Source organism: Balaenoptera acutorostrata, chromosome 1, assembly GCF_949987535.1.
Source record: "Balaenoptera acutorostrata chromosome 1, mBalAcu1.1, whole genome shotgun sequence".
In the NCBI taxonomy this organism is placed as follows: Eukaryota; Metazoa; Chordata; class Mammalia; order Artiodactyla; family Balaenopteridae; genus Balaenoptera; species Balaenoptera acutorostrata.
The window spans coordinates 156864986-156889927 of NC_080064.1; the positions used below are offsets into that span (position 1 = coordinate 156864986).

Consider the following 24942-nt stretch of genomic DNA (forward strand, 5'->3'; position numbering starts at 1 on the left):
AGTTTTGCAACTTTTAAATTAGTGCTCTCCTCTCTTTATTTCCTTTCTTTACTTTCCCCATTCTCTGAAAGTCTCACTTTTACTACAGTAGACCACCAACTTCAAATTCATCTGTTACTATACTACTGGTCACAGACCTATGTCAGTTTAAAACCCAGGAGTCCCTAACATTGAGGGATACCACTCACTCTCTTCTTTCCAGCGAAACAAGTAGGAGCTGCAGTGAAGCCCTTTGTACTTACTTGGGGATTTGCAAACAGCCAGGGGAGGGTTCCATCCGTGATCTTCCTGACACTGGCTCTGGGGACTGCCTTCTAGGGTATACCCATCTTCACATTCTAAAGTGATGACAGCTCCATACTGATACATTTTTCCAGGCTCCAGCCCACTCTGGATTCCATTTATATGCTCTGGGAAGCTACAGTTCACCTCTGAAATTAAAGGAATCTAATTGAAGCTGAGTCATATTTTGACATTTTACCAAGAACGTAGATACTGCCCTTAATGGAAAGGTTTATGAAACCAATTTAGTTTATTCTCAGTTAGTAAAACTTCACTGAAATAACACAAAATGATGTCCTAGGCATAGCCTTTTAGTGTCAGCCATCTACCTCAGGAACGTCCAGGTAATCATACCAGATTACTTTCCTTTTTTGTGCTTTAGTTTCTAAACCAATAATATTGAATAATTTTTGTGGCTTCTTAGAGAAATGATGAGGGCTGAATGAGTAACATTAAGACTTCTGAATTTTTGTTTCATCAACTTTGACTCTTATTCTCCAATTCTTCTTACATGTAAATGCTTCCTCATTTCTTCTTTCATCTTTTCAGTGTAGGGGCCAATAGTGTGAGATTTTGGATTTGAACCTGACTCTAGGATTTTCTAGCTGTGGGACTTTGTGTAAGTTACAAATCTCTCCATTCTACTGGGACCTCATCTATAATACAGGGATAATGGCACCAATCACTGATATGGTTCTCACGAGGATTAAATGAGATAATGCATGCAAAGTGCTGTGCACAGTATCTGGCATATGGTAAGAAGTGCTTAACTAATATTCAGTATTAATTCATTACTCATATTTCATATGCACTGCTTATGATAATGAAAATGACATTCTGAAACTTTTATAAAAATATACCTATAATCCTACCACCACTTAGAGGAAACATACTCAAAAGATAACTTTACTTTTTATGAGTATTTTGTCAAATGCACACTTATCATAACTGTAACCACAGTGTAAATTCAATCTGTACTTTAGTTGCTTGATTTACATAAAGACTTCAACTTTCCATATTTAAATGACTACATAAGTGATAGCTCAGATAGAGCCTCAGCCACTTTTCTTATTTTGCAGTATTTAGATGACTTCATCTATTAATCCAATTAAATGCATTTAATTAAATGATCCAATTAATGCATTTATTTGGCTATTTTAAGTTGAAAGTACCTAACTGAATATATCTATTTCGGACAAATTTTACTTAAAAAATAAGAAAACAAATAAACAACACACCTTTGCAATAAGGGACAGGTCCGTTCCATGTTCCCTCATGTGTGCAAAGAAGGAGTGCCTCTCCTACAAGCAGGTAGCCTTGGTTGCAGCTATACAGGATTGACATTCCGGGAGAAAATCGAGCTATGTCTCCACCAGTATGATTTCCGTGGGAGATCTTAAATGGATGTTGACATCCTAAGAAAGCTTAGACACCAATTTAAAAAGATCTTTAATTTAGTACAGAGGAACACATAGCCAGCAAATGGGTGATAGCAATACAGAAAGAAGGCAGGCAACAAGCCAACTAGTCAGTATCCAAAAATATTCATTTAGCCCAAACCAAACAGTACAGAACAGAGATTTGCATTTCCTACCTATATCATATATGATCTGAAGACAAATGTCAAATGGAAGACAATGAAACATCAGTGGTTACAGCCCACAATTGTAATCTATCAGAGAATAGTAATCTTTTCTTTTCTCTTTAAATGGTAAAAAGGCTGTAGTCAAGGGTCACACCCTCAAATATCTACAGGAGCCAGGAAGTGAAGCCACCAGATATGGTAAGTCACAGAGCACCTGTCCTTCTAAAAATGGCAGCCACTGTCCAATTCAAGATACTAGTACCTTGCAGGAAAGCAGAGGGGGCCCTCACTGTATCACAGGTTCACTGTTTGCCTTGGGTGGTGGAGATGGGTTTCACTTAAAATAAGACTACTGTGCTAGCCAAAGAAAACAGTTTTGAAATCAGTTCTTGGTCACCAGTTGGCAGCCTCTGTTGTAGATAGCCACTGATAGGGATAAAACTACCAATGATAACTAAAATTACAAGACAATTCAGTGTGTTTTAAGGCCAGCTCCACTCTCCAGAATACTCAAAGATCCCTTTCTGGCTTGTATCACAGCCTTACATATCAAATTATTAAGCAATATTACTGCCAAACATTTGCCCAAAATGGTATGTGCATTTTCCCCATTCTAAAGTAATAAAAATAATAAACTTGGGAGACTCCATCAGTTTCGAAGTTAACCATTATCCTTTCATGTACCTTTTTTCAACAAGCTTAGAAAGAAAAGGGAAAAAAAGAATGAGCTGAGAAGATAAGGCAAGGCAGGTATTTTGTAAAATAATATGACTGCCTTAGCTTTTACTTGTTTTTCTTTAGGCGGAATGGCAAGTGCAGATTCAAAACCCTTTTTCTTTATTCTGTGCAACATCTCATATATTAGTGCTGAAAATATCTTACCCTTTTTGATACAAGTTGGTACAGCTGGCACCCATTTGTTGTCAGTATGACACCTAATCAAGTGACTCCCATTCATGATGAAGCCGGGATCACAGACAACATGTACTATGTCATTGTGGGAATATGAAGAACGAGTTTTATTTAGCTTGTATCCATGTGTGACCTCTGGATTAGGGCAGTGAGTCACAGGAGGAGATTTTATGCACTGTGGGGGAGGTCCACTCCAAGATCCACGTCCTTTAGAATCACTTATGCACCGTATACTTTTCTTTCCCAGAAGATAGAATCCTTGGTCACATTCATAAGAGATTTCATTTCCATACAGAAAGTGTTCTGCCATCACACCCCTGTGCCTCCCATTGTTAATCACTGGTGGAGGTTGACAGTGGATAACTGCAGAAGAGATTAGGAAAGTCTACTTCAGCTAGTACACCATGGTGGACAGTTTTCAATCAGATACTATAAAACTAAATAATAAAACTATGCAACTGCATGTAGTGCACATAGCTATTAAGTTATTTAAATTTTAGATGCTGGATTATGCTTTCTTTTAAAAAGCTTTATTAAATTTTTGACTACATGAATAATACACACTCATTCCAAAAAAGATTCAGAAAATACAGTAAAGTATTAAGAAAGGAATAAATACAGCTATGTTCTCATGAAATAGAGAAATAGTCTCTTTTTGTTATTTTTTAAATTTTGAGCAATTAGCAGGTATATGGCAAATACAGTCATTCCTCAGTATCCACAGGGGATTGGTTCCAGAATCCCCCATCAATACCAAATTCTGAGGATGCTCAAGCCCCTTATATAAAATAGCATAGTGTTTGCATATAACCTACACCCAACCTCCTATATACTTTAAATCATCTCTAGATGACTTATAATACCTAATACAATGTAAACGCTGTGTAAATAGTTGTAAGTAAAATGTAAATGCTAGGTAAATAGTAGCCAGCACATAGCAAATTCAAGTTTAGCTTTTGGAAGCTTTCAGGATTTTTAAAAAAATATTTTTGATCTGCAGTCGATTGACTCCATGGATTTGAAACCTTCAGATACAGAGGGCCAACTGTATTCATTTCCTACTTGACAATTTTGTTTCCCAATGCTAGTACCATCCAAGCACTAAAACATGTTTCTTATGTACACTGAGCTAGAACACATCGACTGTTAAGGTATAGATTAGTTCTGTAGTGACCTGTTCTCTTTAATCCCCTACAACCCACTGACAACTTTTTTTTTTTAACTTACCTTTACAAAGTGGAATCTTTTGGAACCAAACCCTATTCTTATCACCTTGACATTTCCGATAAGCATGTCCAGTCAACTGGTACCTAGAGAGAGATTATAATACGTTTTCTCTTCCTAAAAATCACGTCTCTGAAACCTAGCCTCCTCAAACCACTAATACAGAGGCACTTCTAAATAAGAAATTTGGCAGAAAGGAGTCAAAACTCCTGGCCCTTCAAGTAAGCAAACTACTTTAGACTTAGAGTTACTCCCAACAAAGCCATTTCCATGTCAAGAAAGGACTGAAAAGTTAGAGATGCTACTTAGACCTTTGGAACCTCACAATCTCTGTTAGTGTGACAATGAGGAACCTCTAGAGGGAGTCACCAAGACAAATTGAGGCTAGAATTAATGCACAAAGCAAGGTGGAGACCCTTTCTGAGAATGAATCATACTTACCCATCTTGGCAGGACATATTAACTGGTACCACAGGTGAACCAAGTGGAAGCTCTTGAAGACCTTCCTTCAAAGGTTGGCATGGTGCTTCTAGAGGAGCAAAGTTGGAATTACTTATACATGCCTGATATAAAAGAGAAAGACAACTCAGGAACTGAAAGTACCTTCACACCGAGGGGCAGAAGGACTCCAATTTCCTGAAGGCATACAGTGAATGGATCTGTTTCCCACAAGCAAGTAGCCAGGATCACAGGTGTAGTCTACAGTCATCCCAGAGACAAAGAGGACCCTATTTCCACCTGTATGCCGACCATGGTGGAGCCCAGAAGGTGGCTGACAGCCTAAAGAAAAAACTTCCCACATAAATACCAACAAAAACTCAAGAACACTAAGTATACAACATTTGACAATAGACAGTCTGAAACTTTTAAGCCAAAGATCATCAAGCTCTTGTTCATTACTGAGTGCTTTCTGCTCTTTTGAAGGAACCTGAAACCTTAAAAAAGATCCTCTCAATTATTTACCCTGACTGTATCCCAGATCCAAGGGAGCATTTGCAGAAAGAATATATACAACAACACACATAGACTGTTTTGTTACAGAATGGAAGAAATGGGACAGTAATCTATGCCCCCTTGCTTTTTTCCATAACTCTAGCTTTGGGTGGGAGATAACAAACAAGAATAAACAAGTAAATACCTCATTTTTCTCTCCACTGAGTTTTTACCTTTTTCACAAACTGGTATTTCAGGATCCCAGGTGTTATTGGCTTTGCAACGAACCTGACTGCTGCCCTTCAAAGTAAATCCATTATTACACTTGAATATCACACTGTCATTGTAGAAATATGGGGCTTCCTTGCTAGATATCTTGTATCCATTTGCAACGTGGACATGTGAGCACTGAACAGCAGGGAGGGAAAGTTTACAGAGAGGAGCGGGTCCACTCCAGATGCCCATCTCTTGATCGTTGCTTGTACAACGGATGGTGCTCTTCCCAATGAGGTTGAACTTCACTCCTCTCTCTGGCCCGGGGTTACATGTGTAAGTGACTGTGGTACCATATAGGACATCTGAGGAACTCCCTGTGTGTACTCCATTGTAGATAACAGGGGGTGGTGGGCAGGTGATATCTGGAGAGATGAAAAGTTACTGTACAATTCTGTTCCAGTATTAAACACCAAAGAAGAGAAATGAGGCTGGTTATGAATCTTTTGTTATCAGGTTTCTTGAAGCATATGGGTGAGATGTGATGATATGCATTCTATCAAAGCTCATTATTACACAAAATTCAGTTTAAAAGATTTCATAGGAAAGATTTTTGTAATGTGTTAAAAGTGAAGATGTAGATCAATATCATATTGTGAGGCAGTAAAGTCTGATAGCAAATTATTAATTAAGAGAAGAATTCTTTTTTTAATAACCAATAGGTCAATAAAAGGCACAGGGGAATAGAATTAAACTTTTTTGAGATGGTACATCGTTTTGCTGTGGTGATATGATAGGCTAGCCAAGAATATTTATTGTTGATTGAACATCTACTTTTTGACAGGCAATTGTCTCATCTGCAAAGGAGGGATGGGATAGTACCATTTAATTATAATAACTTTGAGGTCTGCAGTCTGATGCTAATGTTACAGATAAGAGGCTAGAGTTCAGAGAAGTTACATAAATTGCCCCCGGTCAATAAGCAGTAGAAATAGAATCCGAGTTCAGATCCCACACCAGTTCCCTTTCTCTCCACTAAACTACAGTGTACCCAAAATTAAGGATGGTGGCTCATATACTCACTGACCTCATTACTCTTATTCTCCCATATCACAAAAGAGAATCAGTAACTAAATGCATTTAAATTAAGTGATTGCTAGGCTTTGAAGTAAAAGAAAGCAAAACTGTGCAACTATAACTGTTGACAAAGTGAATAGAACAGAATCTAATATTTTTATTCCCATAACATGCCTAAAACAGAAATCTCACAGGATTCTAGACCCTCTGTTATTCATATTTATAGATCTCACATTATTCAAGATCCTTTGTTATTTTTCTACTCACCTTTACACAGACGAATCTCCATAAACCAAGGAATTGTGCCTTGACACTGCTGATAAACACTCTCGCCTAGCCGGTACCTAGGGACAAAGAGTCATGACATTTTGCCATCTGGTGACCACTAACCTAAGCAAGAGCTATTGACTCAATAGCAGACACATTACTTTCAGTACAGGAATCAATAGGAACAAAAACATAGCCAGCATCAGCACAACCCACCCATTGCACAGCATAGTTTCCATTAATGGAAAAATAGAGTGATCACACTTCCATGAACACGTGACAAGGGGGGGTCTTTGAGATTAACTCCTACACAGAGCTTGCAATGTAACTGATAAGCCAGACCTAGTTCAGACTGAGACAGTCCTCACTCACCCTTCATCACAAGAAGAGTTGACATCTGGTCTGATAAGTTGGTTCTTGGGTTTTTTAAAGACTTGCTTTCCTATAGGTTCACATTCTGCCACTAAAAAAAGAGAGGAGGATGAGAAGTCAACTCAAGGCAATCTCAAAACCAAAAAACATCGACATTCAAAGCCTGGAACCTTTGCATGTGGGGGCAGTGGGTATCCACACTCCCTCAGAGGTACAATGTATGGATTCTTCTCCCACCAGCACATAGCCAGGGTCGCAGCTATATTTTATGGATGTTCCAGGGTCAAAGCGAATCATGTGTCTATCTTCCTTTTGCCCATGGAGGATTTTAGGAGGAGCTTGACAATCTAAAGGAAAGACACAGAATTTTTCTTATGTAAACAATGATAGAAAGAAACTGAGCCAAAGAAAGTGACATTTATGCTACAATTCCACTCTGGTGGCAGTTGTACAGTACAGAAGTAATCTTGCAGCCCAATTTTGGGTAATTTTAGACCAGTGGTTGTCAATTTTTTTTCTGCATTTAGGCAGCTGCAGATTTTTTTTTTTTCCATTCCCACTGGGTGCTCCAATTCCTCTGTTGTACAAGGAATCATCTTGTACATTTCAAATGGGAGATTCTGACCTATCTGTAGGGTTATTTTGTTGAAGTCAAAATCACTTTTCTTTTAAGAAATCACTGTTAAGACAAACATTTTTTCCCAGTTGTTTTCCCTTTAAAGAAATAGGCAACTTAGTGGTCCCTAATGATTTTCCCCCCCAAGGATAATCCTACAAAATGAATGGGAGACAGTGTTTAAAAAGCCTTCTATATAATTTATCTTCACTATATTTTGTAAAATTGAGGGGACTGGAAGTTGGACAAGGCCCTGCTAAACTCCATAACCCCTTCTCTAATGCTTCAGAAGGATGAATCAGTGTCACCTGTTCCAAGCATTGGAATACCCACCCTTTTCACAGACTGGTACCGATGGTTCCCATGTGCCTTGGGCATTGCATCGGATTCCCTTGCTGCCCTTCATGGTGAAGCCAAATACGCAAGCAAATACCACAGTGTCATTATAGGAATATTGATCTTTCTGCCCGGATGATATTTGGCCTCTTAGGATCTGGGGAGGTGGGCACCGAACCTCAGAAACAGAAAGTTCACAGCGTGGGGCAGGGCCGCTCCAGGTCCCAGTCTTCTGACTATCAGTGGTACAATGGATAGTTCTCTCCCCAGTGAGGATGAAGTTCACTCCTTGCTCTGGGCCCCGGTCACAGGTATAAGTGACTGTGCTTCCATACCGAACATTCACTGAAGAGCTGCCCGTATGTCTTCCATTGAAAATAGAAGGAGGTGGTGGGCAAAAAATTTCTAGGAAATTACAGAGAGAGATGACAAGATTCCAACTGTACTACAAACAAAGAATGTCTCGGGTGTTGCTACATGCCACTCTCACATCCTGGGTTCAGGGACAGTAATATTGGAATCTGTAATGAATCTGTCAAAGCGGCTATAGCAATATAATTCAGAAAGTATGATTTAAAGCTTTATTCCTTAATATATCTACTTTACTGATCCTTTGATTTCTTTTACCAAGTATATAATCTCCTTTATGTGCATGGCCTGGCTGGCAAATGTACATAGCTTTCAGAGAAAGAAAAGCTTAGAAACCCTGTTTTACTTGAGTAAGCAAAGGACAAAGAAGTAATTCAAGGATGTTTCAGTGAAGAACATATCCCTTAAAGATCTAAAGATCTCTGGGGGAGATCCTTGTTCTATAAGATCCTGTATAGTAACAACTGGAGGAAATGCTTTCAGTTAAGCTGAGAATGGGGTGTCCTGTTGAACCTCTGGCCAAGGAACTAGTTGCAAACCACAGTCACTTAACATACCTTCACATACTGGCATCTTGGTCCAAAAAGTACGCTGTCCAACAATTACACACTGGCTAGAAGGTTGGCCTTGTAATCGATACCTGGAGACAAAGGGAGGTCATTCAGAACTATTAGGCAGAACAAAACCCTCTATTTAAAATCCAAATTCACTTAATTTGTGGGCACCAGCTCCTTTTATTGGCATTATCTCTCACAACCTTAAGCTGTCCATCGACCGTCACAGAGAAGCCTTCTGCAGGTTTCACAGTTCACACCATGCACACATAAGTCAAATGAATTAAATCTCATAGGCCCTCTAGACACTCACCCTTCACTACAGGAAAAGTTCACAGTTGCACCAACCCGAAGACTTGTGGGCCTCTTTAACTGCCCATTGAGAAATGGTCCTGGAGGTTCACACTGTGCCTCTAAGAAAACAAGCCAAAGATAAGCAAAGTGTGGCAAGTAACATAATAGCCCAAATTCTTAACATTGATTGTAAATTTAGGGTACCTTTACATGTGGGAGTGACAGCACTCCAGTCTCCCGAAGACAAACAGCGAATGGTCTTTTCTCCAAGAAGCAAGTAACCAGGTTCACAGCTGTAGGTCACAGACAATCCTGGGGCAAAGGAATCAACACTCTCCCCTGTGTGATGCCCATTGGCGATTGTGGGAAGTGATGGACACTCCAGGGGGATATCTTTACACACACACATTAGGAAAAAGGTAATCAGATAGCTCCTTGACAGTCTGTATTTTGACTTAGTACATACATCCGAATAAATGATACATGGTCTATGCTAAGCAGTCGTCATTAATTTTCGACTCAGTCTTTTAAAGATCAAACAGGTATGGTTTAATTATATCCATTTTATACCGCAAATAGTACATTATTTTTTATTTTTAGTTACACTTTATGAATCACATTTGCAGTGTGAAAAACTTCAATTACCAAAAAAAAGTCCATTTTCACTCATACTCTCATTCTACCCTTAAGCCTATTTTCTGCTCCAAAAGTAGCATGTTGTTATTTATGGGGTTATCCTGCCAGATACTAGTAATATAGTGTTTTTGGATCCTATACGTGATATATCTATACACATATTTTGGGTGTGTATGTATACTCAATACATATTATTCTAGACCCTGCTTTATTTGCTTAATAATCTATATCTTTCCATGTCAATACATATAGGCCTATCTAAATCTTTATAATCTTTAATCCTATCTATAATCTTTAATTGTTTTTCATGGTCACCCCATTTGAGACTATCTTCAGATCTTCCCTTCCTCCAAGATTATATATCTGTTTACAGATAGATAGAATCATATTTTTCTAATAGTAATTTTTTCAACTCTTTAATCAATTTAGAATTTATCAATATTGTCCTTTATTAAGAAAATAAATACCTTATTTTGATGGTATAATTTTTGTCAAGTATTGCCAGTTCCCATAATTACATCACTGAAATTCAGATTTAGAGTTCAGCAGCAACATAAACTATACCAAATAATAAGGAAAGGAAGAGCTTACAGTACTTCTTATTTTCAAAGTTACTTGATTTGAAATGTTATGGCTTAGGACATGAGTTTGAAAAATAGTGGATCACTCAGAAAGTATTTATAGAGGCCAAAGAGAGCAGCACATCATTTCTGCCAGACTATACTAACAGCTTTTGTAGATCAATTTTAAATCCACTCATTGTGTTTTTGCTATTAGAGCCCACATTTCTTCTCATTTTAACAATAACCCAGATATGCAGTTGAAAACTGTAAAACCCAATTCCCGCAGTCCAAACAAATTCTGGCCCCCATCCTTGTGGGACTTATTCCATTCAATTATTAGGTGTGTTTAGTTAGATTTTCCCATTATACTTTAAAATTCTTTGCTCTACTGATGTTTGTTGAATGAATATTTATATCCCTCTACAACCAAGAAAAAGCCAGGAAACCATAATTTTCACCCTTTCCGTTGCTTCCTCCCTCCACCCTTACCACTCACACATCCACACTGTTCTTCCTTCAGAATGATACCAAACTTAATCTGCACAGAAATGCGAGGCTCCAAGCTCCTGAATCAGTTTTATTTTCATTCTACTCACCACTTTCACAGGTTGGTAGTGGTGTTGGCCCCCATGTTTTATTTGCTTGGCACCAAACAGTTTTGTTTCCTTTCATGGTGAAGTTGGTATTACAGGTAAATGTCACAGAATCACCATGTCTGTATGGTGGTCTAGACATTTTATTTCTGTATCCACCTGGTACTATGGGCTCAGAGCAAATAGAATTTTTATTGTAATATTCACATATAGGAGCAGCTTTATCCCAGATTCCATTCACTTTGTCTTTAGTTATACAAAAAAGAATACTTTCTCCAATGAGGCGGAAGGCACCCAAACAGCTGTACCTCACCACAGCGTTAACAGCTATGGAACCAGAATGATAACTATTCCGCCCATTTTTGATAGGAGGAGGAGGGTCACAAAAAATCCCTGCAAAGTAGAAAAGAAAATATGTGGTCATACTGATCATGACAATAAGATTCAAATTTAGATAAAAGTCCAAATATAGGTCATGTCACTTTTTCAGAAATAGACTTAGAAATTTGTATAATTTATTTCTTACTCATAGTCCCTGCCTGTCCCCAAGTTCCTAAATTCTTACCTTTCTCTTGATCCTCAGCAAACAAAGCAATATAGGACTATAAGCCATCTTGACCAAACAATAACAATGAAACAGAATTTATTGAATAGTTCTGTGTCTAATCAACTTTAATAATGAAACAAAAGGCAATCAGTACATGAAAATAATATATTAATGACATACTAATCACGCGTGGAGAGGCACCATGGACTAATGAAATCTGGGCTCATTAGACCTGGTTTCAAATCCCCACAGTCATTCAATAGCTGTGTGACCTTAGGCAAGTCTCACCCTCTTTAAGCCTCGGTTTCCTAGTCTAGTATAATTCAAGGTTGTAATGAGAATCCAGTGACATAAAAGTACCTGAAAGGGGCAAGTACAATACCTGGAACATACTAATTATGCAGTGCCTGTTTCAAAAACACAGCTGGGGCAATAGGTAGTGAGACCACATTCTGTCCCGTTACAAAAGATACTGCAGCCTCACTGCAAGTCATTTGTCATCCTTTGATGCTGGTCCCATTTGAAAGACCCACAGGAAGTGATCAGAAGTTTGGAATAGTGACCTCATATCTTTTATTTATTTGTCCTAATAGACATGAAGAATATTAATTGTTTATAGCTGCGTTGGTATATGCACACTTTTCCTGAGTGAGTCTTAGAATAAAGGAAAAATTGCCAACCTCCAAAACTTCTGGTTGATTTCCATTTAGCTCTAAGAATTGCTCATCAGATGAGGAAATGGCATAAGAAGACACAGCCAAACCATTTCAGCACATCAGTGCTATTCATTTTCAGTAGGGGTAATTTTTGAGAGCCTTTATCCTTATACACATAGAATACTCAATACCATATGTAGTCAACTGAATAAATTTAGTTTTTGTCTGCATTCTAGAACATATAGAAGAGTGGCATATATATGTTCATATTGATAAGATTTTATAATTGATAAATGCATGAGAATACACCAAAAATCAAGAGGCACGATCCATACTTGATTATTTTTGCTTTCTACTCACGTTCACAGACAGGAAACTTATTATTCCAGAGTACTCTCATTCCTTCTGAGACACACTGACTAGAAGATTGGCCATTTAACCGGTACCTTAAACAATAAGGGGTAGCAAATCATCACCAGAACAAACTAATTCTCGGTTACATGGAATTCATCACTTCTCTCAAGTATATGGTATTAATAGCCTCTATTTTTGTAAGCATTTCTGGCTTAAGGAAAATGTCTAAGATTGTGAATCAGCTAAGCTATGTGAGGCCTTCAGACCAGCTGAAAACACAGAGAAAACAGTCCTAATGATCTGTTCTTTTCTTGAATTCTCTCTTTCCTCTTTGGCAACCAAATGTCAAGATTTTCTTGACAATTAGAAGGAAATAACCTAAGTTCCTAGTAAAGAAAACATCAGAGACTTTGTTCCCTAAGCTCACTTTAAAGAGTCCCTCTTACTGAACCCCCAACACCTATTCAGACTCCATAATAGAAGCCTTAACTTCAGAGCCCAAACTTTGCTTTTGCAAATGATGAAAGGATAATTCTCAGCTTTGGCTGGCCATGCACAATTTACACATTTGGGGAAAATCAGTGGAATTTGCTTAATAACAGAATTCTTATTCATAAAGGGTAAAGAAAAGGAGAGAAAAAAATTTTAACTACCTTTAAAGATCACACTTTGCAATGCTTAGCTATGGATCATAGGCCCCAAGTCAGGCCCCATCACCTTGCACTCACCCCTTATCACAAACAAATGCAACCTCTGCCCCAAGCTGGAGATTAGGAGGAGCTACCACACGACCGTTGAGAAGTTGGTTTGGAATGGCATCACATGACTTTGCTAGGAAAAAGGAGACAAGGCTGGCACATGAAGAGTCAGGAAACAGCTAAGTTTCCTTGAGATGGAATAGACCTTTAGGCACCTTCACATTTGGGGGCTGGATGGCTCCAGGTTCCCAAGGATGTACACTGCATAGGGTTAGTTCCAATGAGAATATAGCCAGGCTCACAGCTGTAGGACACTTCCTGTCCAACTGCAAAGAATTCCTCATCCAATTTGTTATAATTACCATGGTAGATATGTGGAGGTGGTAGACACCCTGAGAAAAGAACAGGACCAGAGTCCTTTTATTTCTGAAATAAGAACTTTCTTCTCTACAACCTAAGCCAACTTGAGGTTGGCAGGAGTCGGATGAAGGTGGTCATGTCAATTCTCCAAAGTATAAGGCAGACACTCTTTTGGGTGAGCTGCAGTGGGGCTAACATGTGTTTCATATTTTAGACACGATCAACCTTTCATCTATCTTCCTTCTGTACCTTGATCTATGCCAAGAAACATTATTCCCATTCATCATTTTCCCATTTCATTTAAATGGATATACTCTCTCACTAATGTTGTAGCCAAAGGAATCAAACTATTATAATGCATTTTTACCACCAAAAATCTCCTCTTTCTTCCTGCTTCCCAAACCACTGATGAAGTTTCTGAGCCTTGTTGGGGGGGCTCCCAATGTTGCCAGGTTTTTAACAAGTCAGGCACTTCTCAATAAGAGTAGGGGAAAAAGGGGGAATGCAGGAAGTGACTTGATCTTAACTCTAGCCTTATTCCATAAAGCCTACATTTTTCAATAGGAGAATGTATAACACCTATAGTAATTTGAATCAAATTCTGATCAGCCCATTTCCCCCATTGGCCTGGCCAATAGGATTGAGAGTTTATTTCATCCTCATTTAAATAAAATCTAATCACATATGATTTTTTTAACATCTTTATTGGAGTATAATTGCTTTTCAATGGTGTGTTAGTTTCTGCTTTATAACAAAGTGAATCAGTTATACATATACATATGTCCCCATATCTCTTCCCTCTTGCATCTCCCTCCCTCCCACCCTCCCTATCCCACCCCTCTAGGTGGTCACAAAGCACTGAGCTGATCTCCCTGTGCTATGCATCTGCCTCCCACTAGCTATCTATTTTACTTTTGGTAGTGTATATATGTCCATGCCACTCTCTCACTTTGTCCCAACTTACCCTTCCCCCTCCCTGTATCCTCAAGTCCATTCTCTGGTAGGTCTGTGTCTTTATTCCCGTCTTGCCTCTAGGTTCTTCATGACCATTTTTTTTTTAGATTCCATATATATGTGTTAGCATACGGTATTTGTTTTTCTCTTTCTGACCTACTTCACTCTCTATGATAGACTCTAGGTCCATCCACCTCACTACAAATAACTCAATTTCATTTCTTTTTATGGCTGAGTAATATTCCATTGTATATATGTGTCACATCTTCTTTATCCATTCATCTGTTGATGGACACTTAGGTTGCTTCCATGTCCTGGCTATTGTAAATAGAGCTGCAATGAACATTTTGGTACATGACTCTTTTTGAATTATGGTTTTCTCAGGGTGTATGCCCAGTAGTGGGATTGCTGGGTTGCATGGTAGTTATATTTTTAGTTTTTTAAGGAACCTCCATACTGTTCTCCATAGTGGCTGTATCAATTTACATTCCCACCAACAGTGCAAGAGGGTTCCCTTCTCTCCACACCCTCTCCAGCATTTATTGTTTGTAGATTTTTTGATGATGACCATTCTGACTGGTGTGAGATGATATCTCATTGTAGTTTTGATTTGCATTTCTCTAAAGATTAATGATATTGAGCATTCTTTCATGTGTTTGTTGGCAATCTCATGTGTTTGTTGGCAATCACATATGATTTTAATCATATAAAAATCTCTGATCATTAGCTCTGGTACTACCTGCTTTTTTTTTTTTTTAAGTGTCTTCTAATTTCCCCTACATTAATGCATATCTAGCACTGTCCCAGAATATAGTAAATTTCCCAACTCTTCTACATTTAGATACTACTTTCAAAGTTTACTTTTAAATTCTTTAACCAGAATACCCAACTACATACACTCACTGTCTTTATCTTCCTCTTCTCATAGGTACCATATATCTATTCCTCCCAAAGTCTCAATTTATTTCTAGATCCCCAAAGTTTCAGCCCAACTCACCCTTGAAGCACCTTGGCAGTGGAGGGTTCCATTTGCTGTTTGGTTGGCACCATACTGTGTTGCTGCCTTTCATGGTAAAGCCAGGCTTACACTTAAACATCACAGAATCATTTAAGGAAAATGAGCGTCTAAATCCAGATTCCATAATTCCATTTTCAACTTCTGGAATTGGGCATTTGACTACATGAATACACCGAGGGGGAGGGCTGCTCCAGATGCCAACTCGATTGTCTTTGCTGGTGCAATATATTGACTTCTCACCCACGAGGTCAAACAGCTTTTTCCCATTCGGTCCAACATGGCACTTATAAGTAACCACCATTCCATAGTAAAAGTCCTCGCTACTGCTGCTGTAAAAGTCTCCATTGGAGATGGCGGGGGGTGACTCACAAGGAATAGCTTGGGGAGGATGGGGTAGATAGGAAAAGAGAGAAGGCATTTAAATGTTATACCTTCTGGGAATTTTGTCTTAACTCTTGAAAACCAAACTTCCACTTAGCCTACAATTAACCCCTATTATTGAAATTCTGTATCCTCATCTCAAAGATGGTTCTAAATGGGAAGTAGCAAGGTAGGAAGATACATGGAACTGGCCTGATAAAAACCCACAAAAATATGATCTGGTCACGAGTCCTGACCCCCAGAGTACAGATAAACTGTTACAAAAGGCACCTAGGGTGGTGTACATTTTGCATGGACTAAAGTTGGCAGTGTGTAATCTTGTGGCATATTTTAGATTTGAGCACTTATTCACTATGAGATAATGTACCATCAAAGGACAGTAAGCAAAGGAAAGTGTAATGGGATTGGGGGCATAGAAGAAGATAAACCACAGATCTGTGTCCAGAACTACTCAAGCCAAGTGTAACCCACCTGGGTACTTATTTTGATGTGTAGATGCCCACTTTCCCTTTGGAGGGTGACAAGAGGAATTACCTAGGTGCAATAAAGGGAAAATTCTACTCACATTCACAAAAAGGCATGTCCTTATCCCAGGTTACAATATTGTCTGAGATAATACATGTGGCAGAGGAGTCACCAATGAGTCGATATCTAAAGACAAAGAGATGAGTGATCATCTCCCAGCTGGACATTTTAGGAAAGCTTAGTTCTTTTTCCACTGAAAGAATGGCAAAGAATAGAATATCATATATGACAAATAATGGTGACAGATTAAGGACTCATACAAAAGATTCAACAATCTAAAGACAAATGAAATTTGACCTCCTGGTCAGTAACACTGAAGATTTAAAATTGGAAGAAGAATAGCCCAAACTTTTTTCTCTTCTAGGGATCCTCTCTAGTGGGTAATCCTGAAGAGTTGCCTCTGGAGCAGATCAGAGAACTGATTCTCTTTTTACTTATCTATGGTTAAGGGTGGGTGGCAATTACTCAGCTCTCTTTTGGAAGATGGGTGATTTCTGGTTGAAACTAGTGTTCTAATATCCATGTACTCTGTAGATGTCTCCTGGTGACTCACCCTTTATCACAAGACTATGTAATTGTTGACCCAAACACGATACCCCTGGGTGCAAGGACAAAGCCATGGAGGAGTTCTCTAGGACTTACACATGATTTACCTATAAGGGAAAACAAGACAAAACAGGATTTGGGACTGGGATTTGGGGGATGTTTTGTGTTTTACATTAAATTCCAACCTGACTGGACTTGCTGAGTAGTTTACTTATGTTTATTCAAAGAAATTTGGGGCATTTACAGAACTTCTATCTTCCAAAGGATCAGTCAATTCCATAACACTATTTGTTTAATGCATGTAGTCTATATTTCTGAGCATGGATGCAAACATTATTTGTAGTCAACCATAATTTATAATCTCTATTTCCCCTTTTTATACTCTGTCAGTTGATGGCAACATCTACCAAGTCCTATGGCTTAAAACAAACAAACAAACGAACAAACAAAACCTCACAGTCATCATTTCCTATCTGTAACTCATTTTCTCTACCCCCTGCCCTTAATTCAATAGATCACCAAGTTTTCATGACTGGATTCCAGAAATCTCTCTCCAAACCAACTATTTTGCCACCACTATAATCTCTCATTGGATCATCGAGTAATAAAATTTACCTTTATAATACTGGTCGCCATTGGTCCAGCACATCTTCTATGCTGCTGCACACATTATCTTTCAGAAGTATAAAGGTGGTCATGCCACTCCCCACATTCAAAAACTTACACTGACTTACCATTGTTTATTGGAAAAGAATGCATGGCCTACCACACTTAAACTCCAATCCACTTAATCAACTACTATTCCTCACCATGCACCTTATATTCTAACCACTCTGAATTTTCCTATTTTCCAGAGACGTCATGTTCTTCCATACCTTTATGTGTTGGCATATGCTGTTTCCTCTGTCTGTAGTGCCTAGATTTCTCTATTCTCCTAGATAACACTTATTATTTACTTCTCTATGATATCATAAAATTTTATCTCTATAAATAAAAGCAATTACACCATAGTACAGTATTTGTTCAAAAACCAGTCTTTACAAATACTATAGGACTTCCTCAATGACAGAGACTAGCAGGTTAATTTTTATGTCTCTTCCAAGCCCCACCATCTAGCCTAATGCTTCATACCCAGTGGTTACTCAAAAATATTTCTTAAATTGAGTTGGGTGAAAACTAATATGAGGTGAAACTAATATTCCTTGTATACTAACTTCTAAGATCACTGTAACACAGTACAGAGACCATAGAACAAGGTCATGAAGATTATAGGATAAACAGGGCTGGCCAGCTGTATGACTTAACCCCAATACATGATACTTAATACCCTTAGGAGTAAAAGAAAACATGGAGAACCTAGCAGCCCCCTTCATTTGAGATTACTTACTTTCTCATCTTTTATCTTGAAAATAATAGGTTAGCGCATAGAGACATGCTATAGACCCAAAGATTCTTCTATTACTGATTACTCACGTTTACAGATTGGCTGAGCATCTGACCACTTGGAGGTCTCTAGGCAGGTGATAAAGAATGACCTCTTGACATACCCAGGAAGGCATTCATATTCCCAAGTTGTCCCAACAGCAAACTCAGACTGATCACTCTGAATTTTAGGCTTAGCAAAAGGATACCTTGGCAGGAACTTACACTGACCTAAAGACAAAGACCACAGGAATATCAAAACTAAGAGAGGCTAAAATCTCTATTCAGCTTGTTTTGTCACCAGTTACAATAACTTTGATCTTTAGACAGTAAACCCAAGATGTCAATATTTCCTGGGTCAAAGAAGATATATCTTGCAGTATGAATGCATATACAGAGAAATAAGCTCGGGAGTTCAAAGGCTTTTTAGGATAGACTTCAGAAGAAGAGCTGGAGAAAATCATTTTTTAATAAAATTCCATAAAGACCCTGGAGTTGTTCTATCTTCTTACAACCTCATAAATAAAAACTAAAACCTTATAAGTAAAAACTTTTCTGGGATAGCACAGGAAACAAGTATATCAAGTATATCAGACCTTGAAAGCTCATCACATGTATGATCCTCTAAAATTACTTTAATGAATTAACATTACTATCTTAGTCATTAAACCCTTAGGTCCTAGCAAGAAGAAAATAGGGTTGTTTTTATTCTTCATTATTTTATTCCATTAACTTAGTAGAGTAATATACCCCCAAAAGAGTTTAGTAAATACTTCCTGATGGGTACCACATAAAAGGAGCCAGTTTTTTCAAGACACTTCTCTGTGACTTAAAATAATTATGATGATGATTATGATGATGAAGATGAAACAAACCTTATTCTAGGAGATGGGTAAGAAACTGTAACACCCAGATACTTGAGGATGTACCTGGAAAATAATTTTTCTAGGTATGAAAGAGAGTTCAAGTTTCAACTCCAGAATGGTGGTATATTTGAATATCAAATTTATAAATCTCCTTTTTCAAACAAATCTAAAACTGATACAGGTGCAAGTCAAAGAACAAACATGGACTAACTGACACAAAGGCAAACACAGAACTCCCAAAGTTGTGGCCAGACCCAACCTTTTTGTAGCCCAACACTTCTGTTGGAGAAGTCATATGGACAGGATCTAAGAATAGCCATTACTCTTGGGACCCAGATCCCACTGTAGGTCTCCTATTTCTTTCCTCAACTCCTTTGGTTTCCTCCATTAACACCTACAAATGTTTCCAAATGCATACTTTCGCAAAACAGCAAGACTCTATAGGGAATGTCAGGGTTTGACCTCAATGAAGACCAACTTCACGACCCTGCCGTTATTTGTACCAATTCACCCTAATCAAATGATTTAACCTGTAATTATCCAATGTGAATAAGGGCAATCCTAAATAATTTTCCACAATCTGAAAACCAATTTGAGTTTACAAGATTTAATCATTAGTGATTACATGGACTGAGAAGTAACCAAGATCTTGAAGCAAAAAAAGTAGAAGGTGAAAGGAGATAAGAATCATACTTTCTGGATGAGAAACAATGGGAAATTTTTATCTTCAATGAGACTTAGGGACACCTGTCTCTTGGGGGACGCCAGCTCTTATTAGTAATGATTTTGCCAAAATCCCAGGTCACAGGACAGAATTTCCAGCAATCATGTTCTCTTTCATATCAGAAAAGGGAAAGTTAGCCTATGAACCATTAAGTAACATTAATTCTCTTAAGGGTCATTGGACCCTCTTCACATTTTTTTTTTCTCTTCACATCTTTTTAAAATCAGGAGTAAACATCAGTGTAGATCATGACTGGATATAAAATAGAATATAGTGACAAAACATTGACATACACATCCCTTGAACCATATTAAAACTAACTAGGCAAAGGCCTTTCTAGAGAACAGAAATACATTTAACTCTTTATCTGTGTCTAAGGGGATTTACCTGGACTGGCTTAGAAATCCATTTGAAATGAATGAAGAACAAATATACAAGATGATCAAAATAACCCTGAAATTTAGGTCAGACAGCAGGTAGAAGAAAAAATTATTATTGATAATGAGAATTATTATGATCACATAACATAACTCTGGGTTTCCTGGCTATCTGATCATTTTTGAATGATGGGTGTGCATATCAACCAAGATACTGTCTTAAGCACAGAATATGCATCAGTGAACATTAGACACAAGGCTCTCACATTCATGGAATTTATATTCCAATAGAGGGAGAGAGACCATAAATAAATACCAATAAATAAATAGATCGTAGGTAAAGGAAATAAACAGAGTGATGTATCAAAATGTAATGCACTGGAAAAAGGAGGGGACAGGATGGCATATGACTTCAGTTATGATGGTTAAAGAAGGCTTATGAAGAGGAGACATTTGAGTTATGACTGAAGGATAAGAAGGTGCCAGCCAGACAGGTAAAGTGCTGGGTAAAAGCATGTTAGGCAGAAGCCTAACAGCAGGGATGGATTTACTATGCTTTAGGGATAAACGAAATGCAAGTGTGGCTGGAACTTAGTGATCAGAGTGAAATGGAATCGAGTTAAAAAGCCCAGAAGGAAGGATTACACAGGGCTTCTTAGTCCACAGGAGGATGTCCCCGTGTTATTCTGGGTAGGAGTCACTGGAGAGTTCAAGCAAGAGAGTCACATGGCCTGATTTAACTTTTTAAAAAAATAGTCTAGCAATTGGATGGCAAATGGACTGGACTTTTACTTTCAGAAGTAGGGAGTGTAGTCTGGAAGGTATTATAGTAGCTTAGACCAAAAAAATGAAGCTTGAGCACAAGGAGACAGTGAGAAGTGGGTGACTCTGTTGTACTTAAATGTGGGGCTAAGGGAATGGGAGGATTCAGTAGTGGCTTCTAGGCTTTTGACTTGAGCTCTTGGTTGATGGTAATACCATGTACTGAGATTCATCAGGCAATAAAGACAGATAAAGGCCTTGATCTCATGGCACTTGTAAACCAGTGAGGGAACAAACAAGTAAATAAATAAGAAGGTTTTATATGATGATAGGTGCTCTGTGGAAAATAAAACATGGTTATGTGATAGAGAGTGACCTGGGGTATAGACTACTTCAGGTAAGAGTCAGAGCATCACAGAAAAGTGTCAGTGGAGCTGAGACCTGAATGTTGAGGAGACAGGTAAGGGATGACCCATAGAAGAGCATTTTAAGAGAGGAACACCTAGTGCATAGTTAAACAAACATGACTCCGTTTAAGGAATAGAAAGAAGGCCAGTGTGGCTGGAGAAGAGTCAGTGAGGGAGGAGTACAGAGAACTTCAGAGAAGCAGAGGCCTGGAGTTGAGGTTAAGGAGCATGGATTTTGTCCTAATGTGATGGGTAGCCCTTGGCATGTTTTAACCAGAGGAGAGAAAAAAATCTGATCTCAGATGGAGGTAGATGATTGGAAAATAAGGGAATTCCTACTTAATGATTTTATTTTCTTAGTGTTGATTAAGGTGAGGCAGTCAGTCAAGGCAAGAGTGAAATTTAACAGCACAGGAAATTTGAATTGGTTTATGCAAATAGATAAAAGGAGAAAAATGAAAACACTCTGAGAAGGAAATTTGCTCTTTAAGATACTTGCTTCAGAATTTTCCAGAGTGCTTGTTAAATCTCAGCTTCCTGGGCCACCCCCCACCCCCCGCAAACATATGAATCTCTGGAAGGTGAGATGGAACCCAGAAACCTGTATTTTAAAAAGGCACCACAATTCCTCAAAAAATTAACAATAGAACTACCATATGATCCAGCAATTCCACTTCTGGGGATATATACAAAGGAAATGAAAATACTAACTTGAAAAGATAACTACACCCCCATGTTCATAGTGACATTATTTACAAATGGAAACATAGCCAACTCATGGAAACAGCCTAGGTGTCCATCAATAGATGAATGGATAAAGAAGTTGTGGATGAATATATACAATGGAATATTATTCAGCCATTAAAAAAAACAAGGGAATCCTACCACTTGCAACAACATGGATGGACCTTGAAGGCATTATACTAAGTGAAATAAGTCACACAGAGACATACAAGTAATGTATGATCTCACTTTTATGTGGAATCTAAAAACAAAAAGACAAAATTCTGAAAAAAGAGATCAGATTTGTGGTTATTGGAGGCAGGGAGTGGGAGGAGAGAGAATTGGAGGAAGGTGGTCAAAAGATTCAAACTTCCAGTTATAAGAAAAATAAGTACTAGTGATGCAATGTCCAACATGATGACTATAGTTAACATGGTTTTACGATACGTAGGAAAATTGTTAATAGAGTAGATCCTAAGAGTTCTCATCACAAGGAGAAAATTTTTCTTTTCTTTGTATTGTATCTATATGAGGTGATGGATGTTAACTAAACTTACTATGGTAATCATTCCACAATATATGCAAATCAAACCATCCTGCAAAAGTCAGGAGGGGGCGTGGGTATAGCATGAGCAAAGGACCTTGGGGTGTAGGTCAGGCAAGAAGATGAGCGGTGCATTTGTGATAGGAAGCAGTGGGGAATCAGGAGGGGCATGCTTAGGTGAGATCCAATTACCAAAGGCTTGAAAGGCTGAAGACAGATTTTTTTTTAATTCCACAGGCAGTAGGAAGCCCTTTTAGATTTTTGAGCAAGGGAGTGGAATAATGAAAAAAAAAAAGTTTTTAAATTTTAGTTTTCACCATTGGAAAAGTTAAAGACTAGTATCAGAATAAATGGAAGAGAGGAGGTTGTTACAAAGGTAATCATAATGAATATGATTAAAATATTGGTGTAAGAATAAGACAAACAACAGAAGCACGTTAGCTGTGACAGTCGACAGAAAGGTAGACCTGGCCTTTCGTGCGTCTGGAGTTAAATGACCGAAAGGATGGTCCTGCTCTGGTACTGGAAGGGGATGCTCTGGCATCCTTGTAGGGTACAATGAATTGACAGGGCTGGAAAAGAAGTTGACTTTCAATTGATAATATCCTCTCTGAAATTTAGAAAAAGGAATGGAATGCTGGCAAGAAGTCAGGTCAGGAACTGTGACACACGGGAGGTGTTAGAGAATGCTGTGAAAGTGCGTCTTTTCAAAGATTTAATATGTAGGAGAGAGAGAGATGAAGATAATGGTTTGGGGAAATGTTCAGTTAAGGGTCAGGATAAAGTTGAATGTCAGGAAGCAGACAAAGTGAACTGTGATAGAACAAACGTATGCACTATCCCTTAACAAGCTGGGAGTGGTCAAGCTTAAATGCTGACTCCATCAAAACAGGTCCAGACAGTCGTCTTATTACTGGCATCTAGTAGTAACATCCAACATCTAACTTTCATTTGCCTAATTTCATCTGATATTCAGGGCAGCCGAGTAAGTGTAGGGCTGCCTATCTCTAGTTTCATTTTACCGATGAAGAAACTGAGGCTAGGGAGCGAAATGACTTGCCAAAAGTCACGCAGGTATTGAAATCTGTATACAGTAAACTTCTTAATAAACTGGGAATCCAATGTACTCTGAAAATTATTAAAAAGTTATACCTATCTTATCACCTAGAGACTCCAATCTTAAAAAAATTACAATTCTTCTTTAGAATTAAGCCAATCTGGAGGAAGAAAATTATAATAAACGTTTAATGACACCTTCTGGAGCCCTTGCCATTACAGAAGGTAAATAGCATAAAGAACTGCAATTTTTATTCACGTATCAACTTTTCTAAATAACTCCAGATGTTTATCGTTTAGAACCACGCCTGGGGATCAGACATTATTCTTATTCTGGGAAGGCAGCAGGAGGCTGTGCTGCTTTTACCAGGCAGGAGGGAGTTCAGTGTGCGCAGAAACTCCCGCGCCTAGCGGAGCATGCAACCGAGTCGCATGTACTCAGCACGAGTAGGTTTCGGATATGTGTCCGGGCGTTAGAGCTCGCAGACCTCCAGACCCAGAGCGCTGAGCACATGCTGAGTCCCGGGGGCGGGGAGCCCGGAGAGCACAGAGCGGGCACGCCACGCCACAAGCCACACTGGGCAGATCACATAGTGCGTCCCTGATGCAGCCTGCAATTCTGGTGGTCCCAGCCCAGGAGGAGCGAGCAAGGATATTCAGGACCAAGAGATCTCGGGGTCCCCCAAAGCGAGCGAGGCATGCAAGACTGCCCCGCCTTCTAACTTTTGACTGTCTCCTTTGCATCGCGGCACAGAGGCCGTCCCGGCCCCAGACGCGTCCCTACCTCCGTGCTCCCATTCCCAGCTCACCGAGGACCCCTGGCACGGCGAGAGCCAAGAAAACCCAGAGCGGACCCGCGGCGCCCATGCCAAGGCTGCAGCCCCAGCGGCTGGATGCGTCTGAGACCCGCGAGCCTCCGGCAGCTCCGGAATGACAGGGCTGGAGAAGGGGGCAGCTGCAAGCAGGGGAAGGTGGGCCCTTAAGTAGTGTCTGGCACCACGTGCTAGCTTGAGCGCACACCTGCTGGCTGCTGGGGGCGGGACCACGCGGTGAGGGCTGCAAAGGGGGCGAGGGGTTGGCCGGGGGCGGGTGGGCGGAAGAACTGTGATTCAGTCTTTGGCTCAGATTCTACTCGTCAGTGCAGTGGCTTTCCAACGTTTTTGACCACGCCACCCAGTGCATCCACTTTTGTCTCT

The 24942-nt window shown here is 39.1% G+C and overlaps 1 protein-coding gene across 1 annotated transcript in view; it reads right to left on the reverse strand.

The window, feature by feature from the left end:
- The window catches only part of CR1 (complement C3b/C4b receptor 1 (Knops blood group)), a 189414-nt gene extending 164729 nt beyond the window's left edge, over positions 1 to 24685 (reverse strand). The window contains 17 exon segments of the mRNA XM_057528241.1: positions 5351 to 5574; positions 6494 to 6570; positions 6866 to 6956; positions 7036 to 7212; positions 7815 to 8222; positions 8744 to 8826; positions 9054 to 9153; positions 9239 to 9427; positions 10830 to 11219; positions 12390 to 12475; positions 13112 to 13214; positions 13297 to 13473; positions 15393 to 15791; positions 16360 to 16445; positions 16873 to 16972; positions 18339 to 18518; positions 24556 to 24685. Coding sequence (XP_057384224.1) covers positions 5351 to 5574; positions 6494 to 6570; positions 6866 to 6956; positions 7036 to 7212; positions 7815 to 8222; positions 8744 to 8826; positions 9054 to 9153; positions 9239 to 9427; positions 10830 to 11219; positions 12390 to 12475; positions 13112 to 13214; positions 13297 to 13473; positions 15393 to 15791; positions 16360 to 16445; positions 16873 to 16972; positions 18339 to 18518; positions 24556 to 24613 — 2928 coding nt within the window. The 5' untranslated portion in view covers positions 24614 to 24685.
- Between the last annotated feature and the right edge of the window lie 257 nt (positions 24686 to 24942).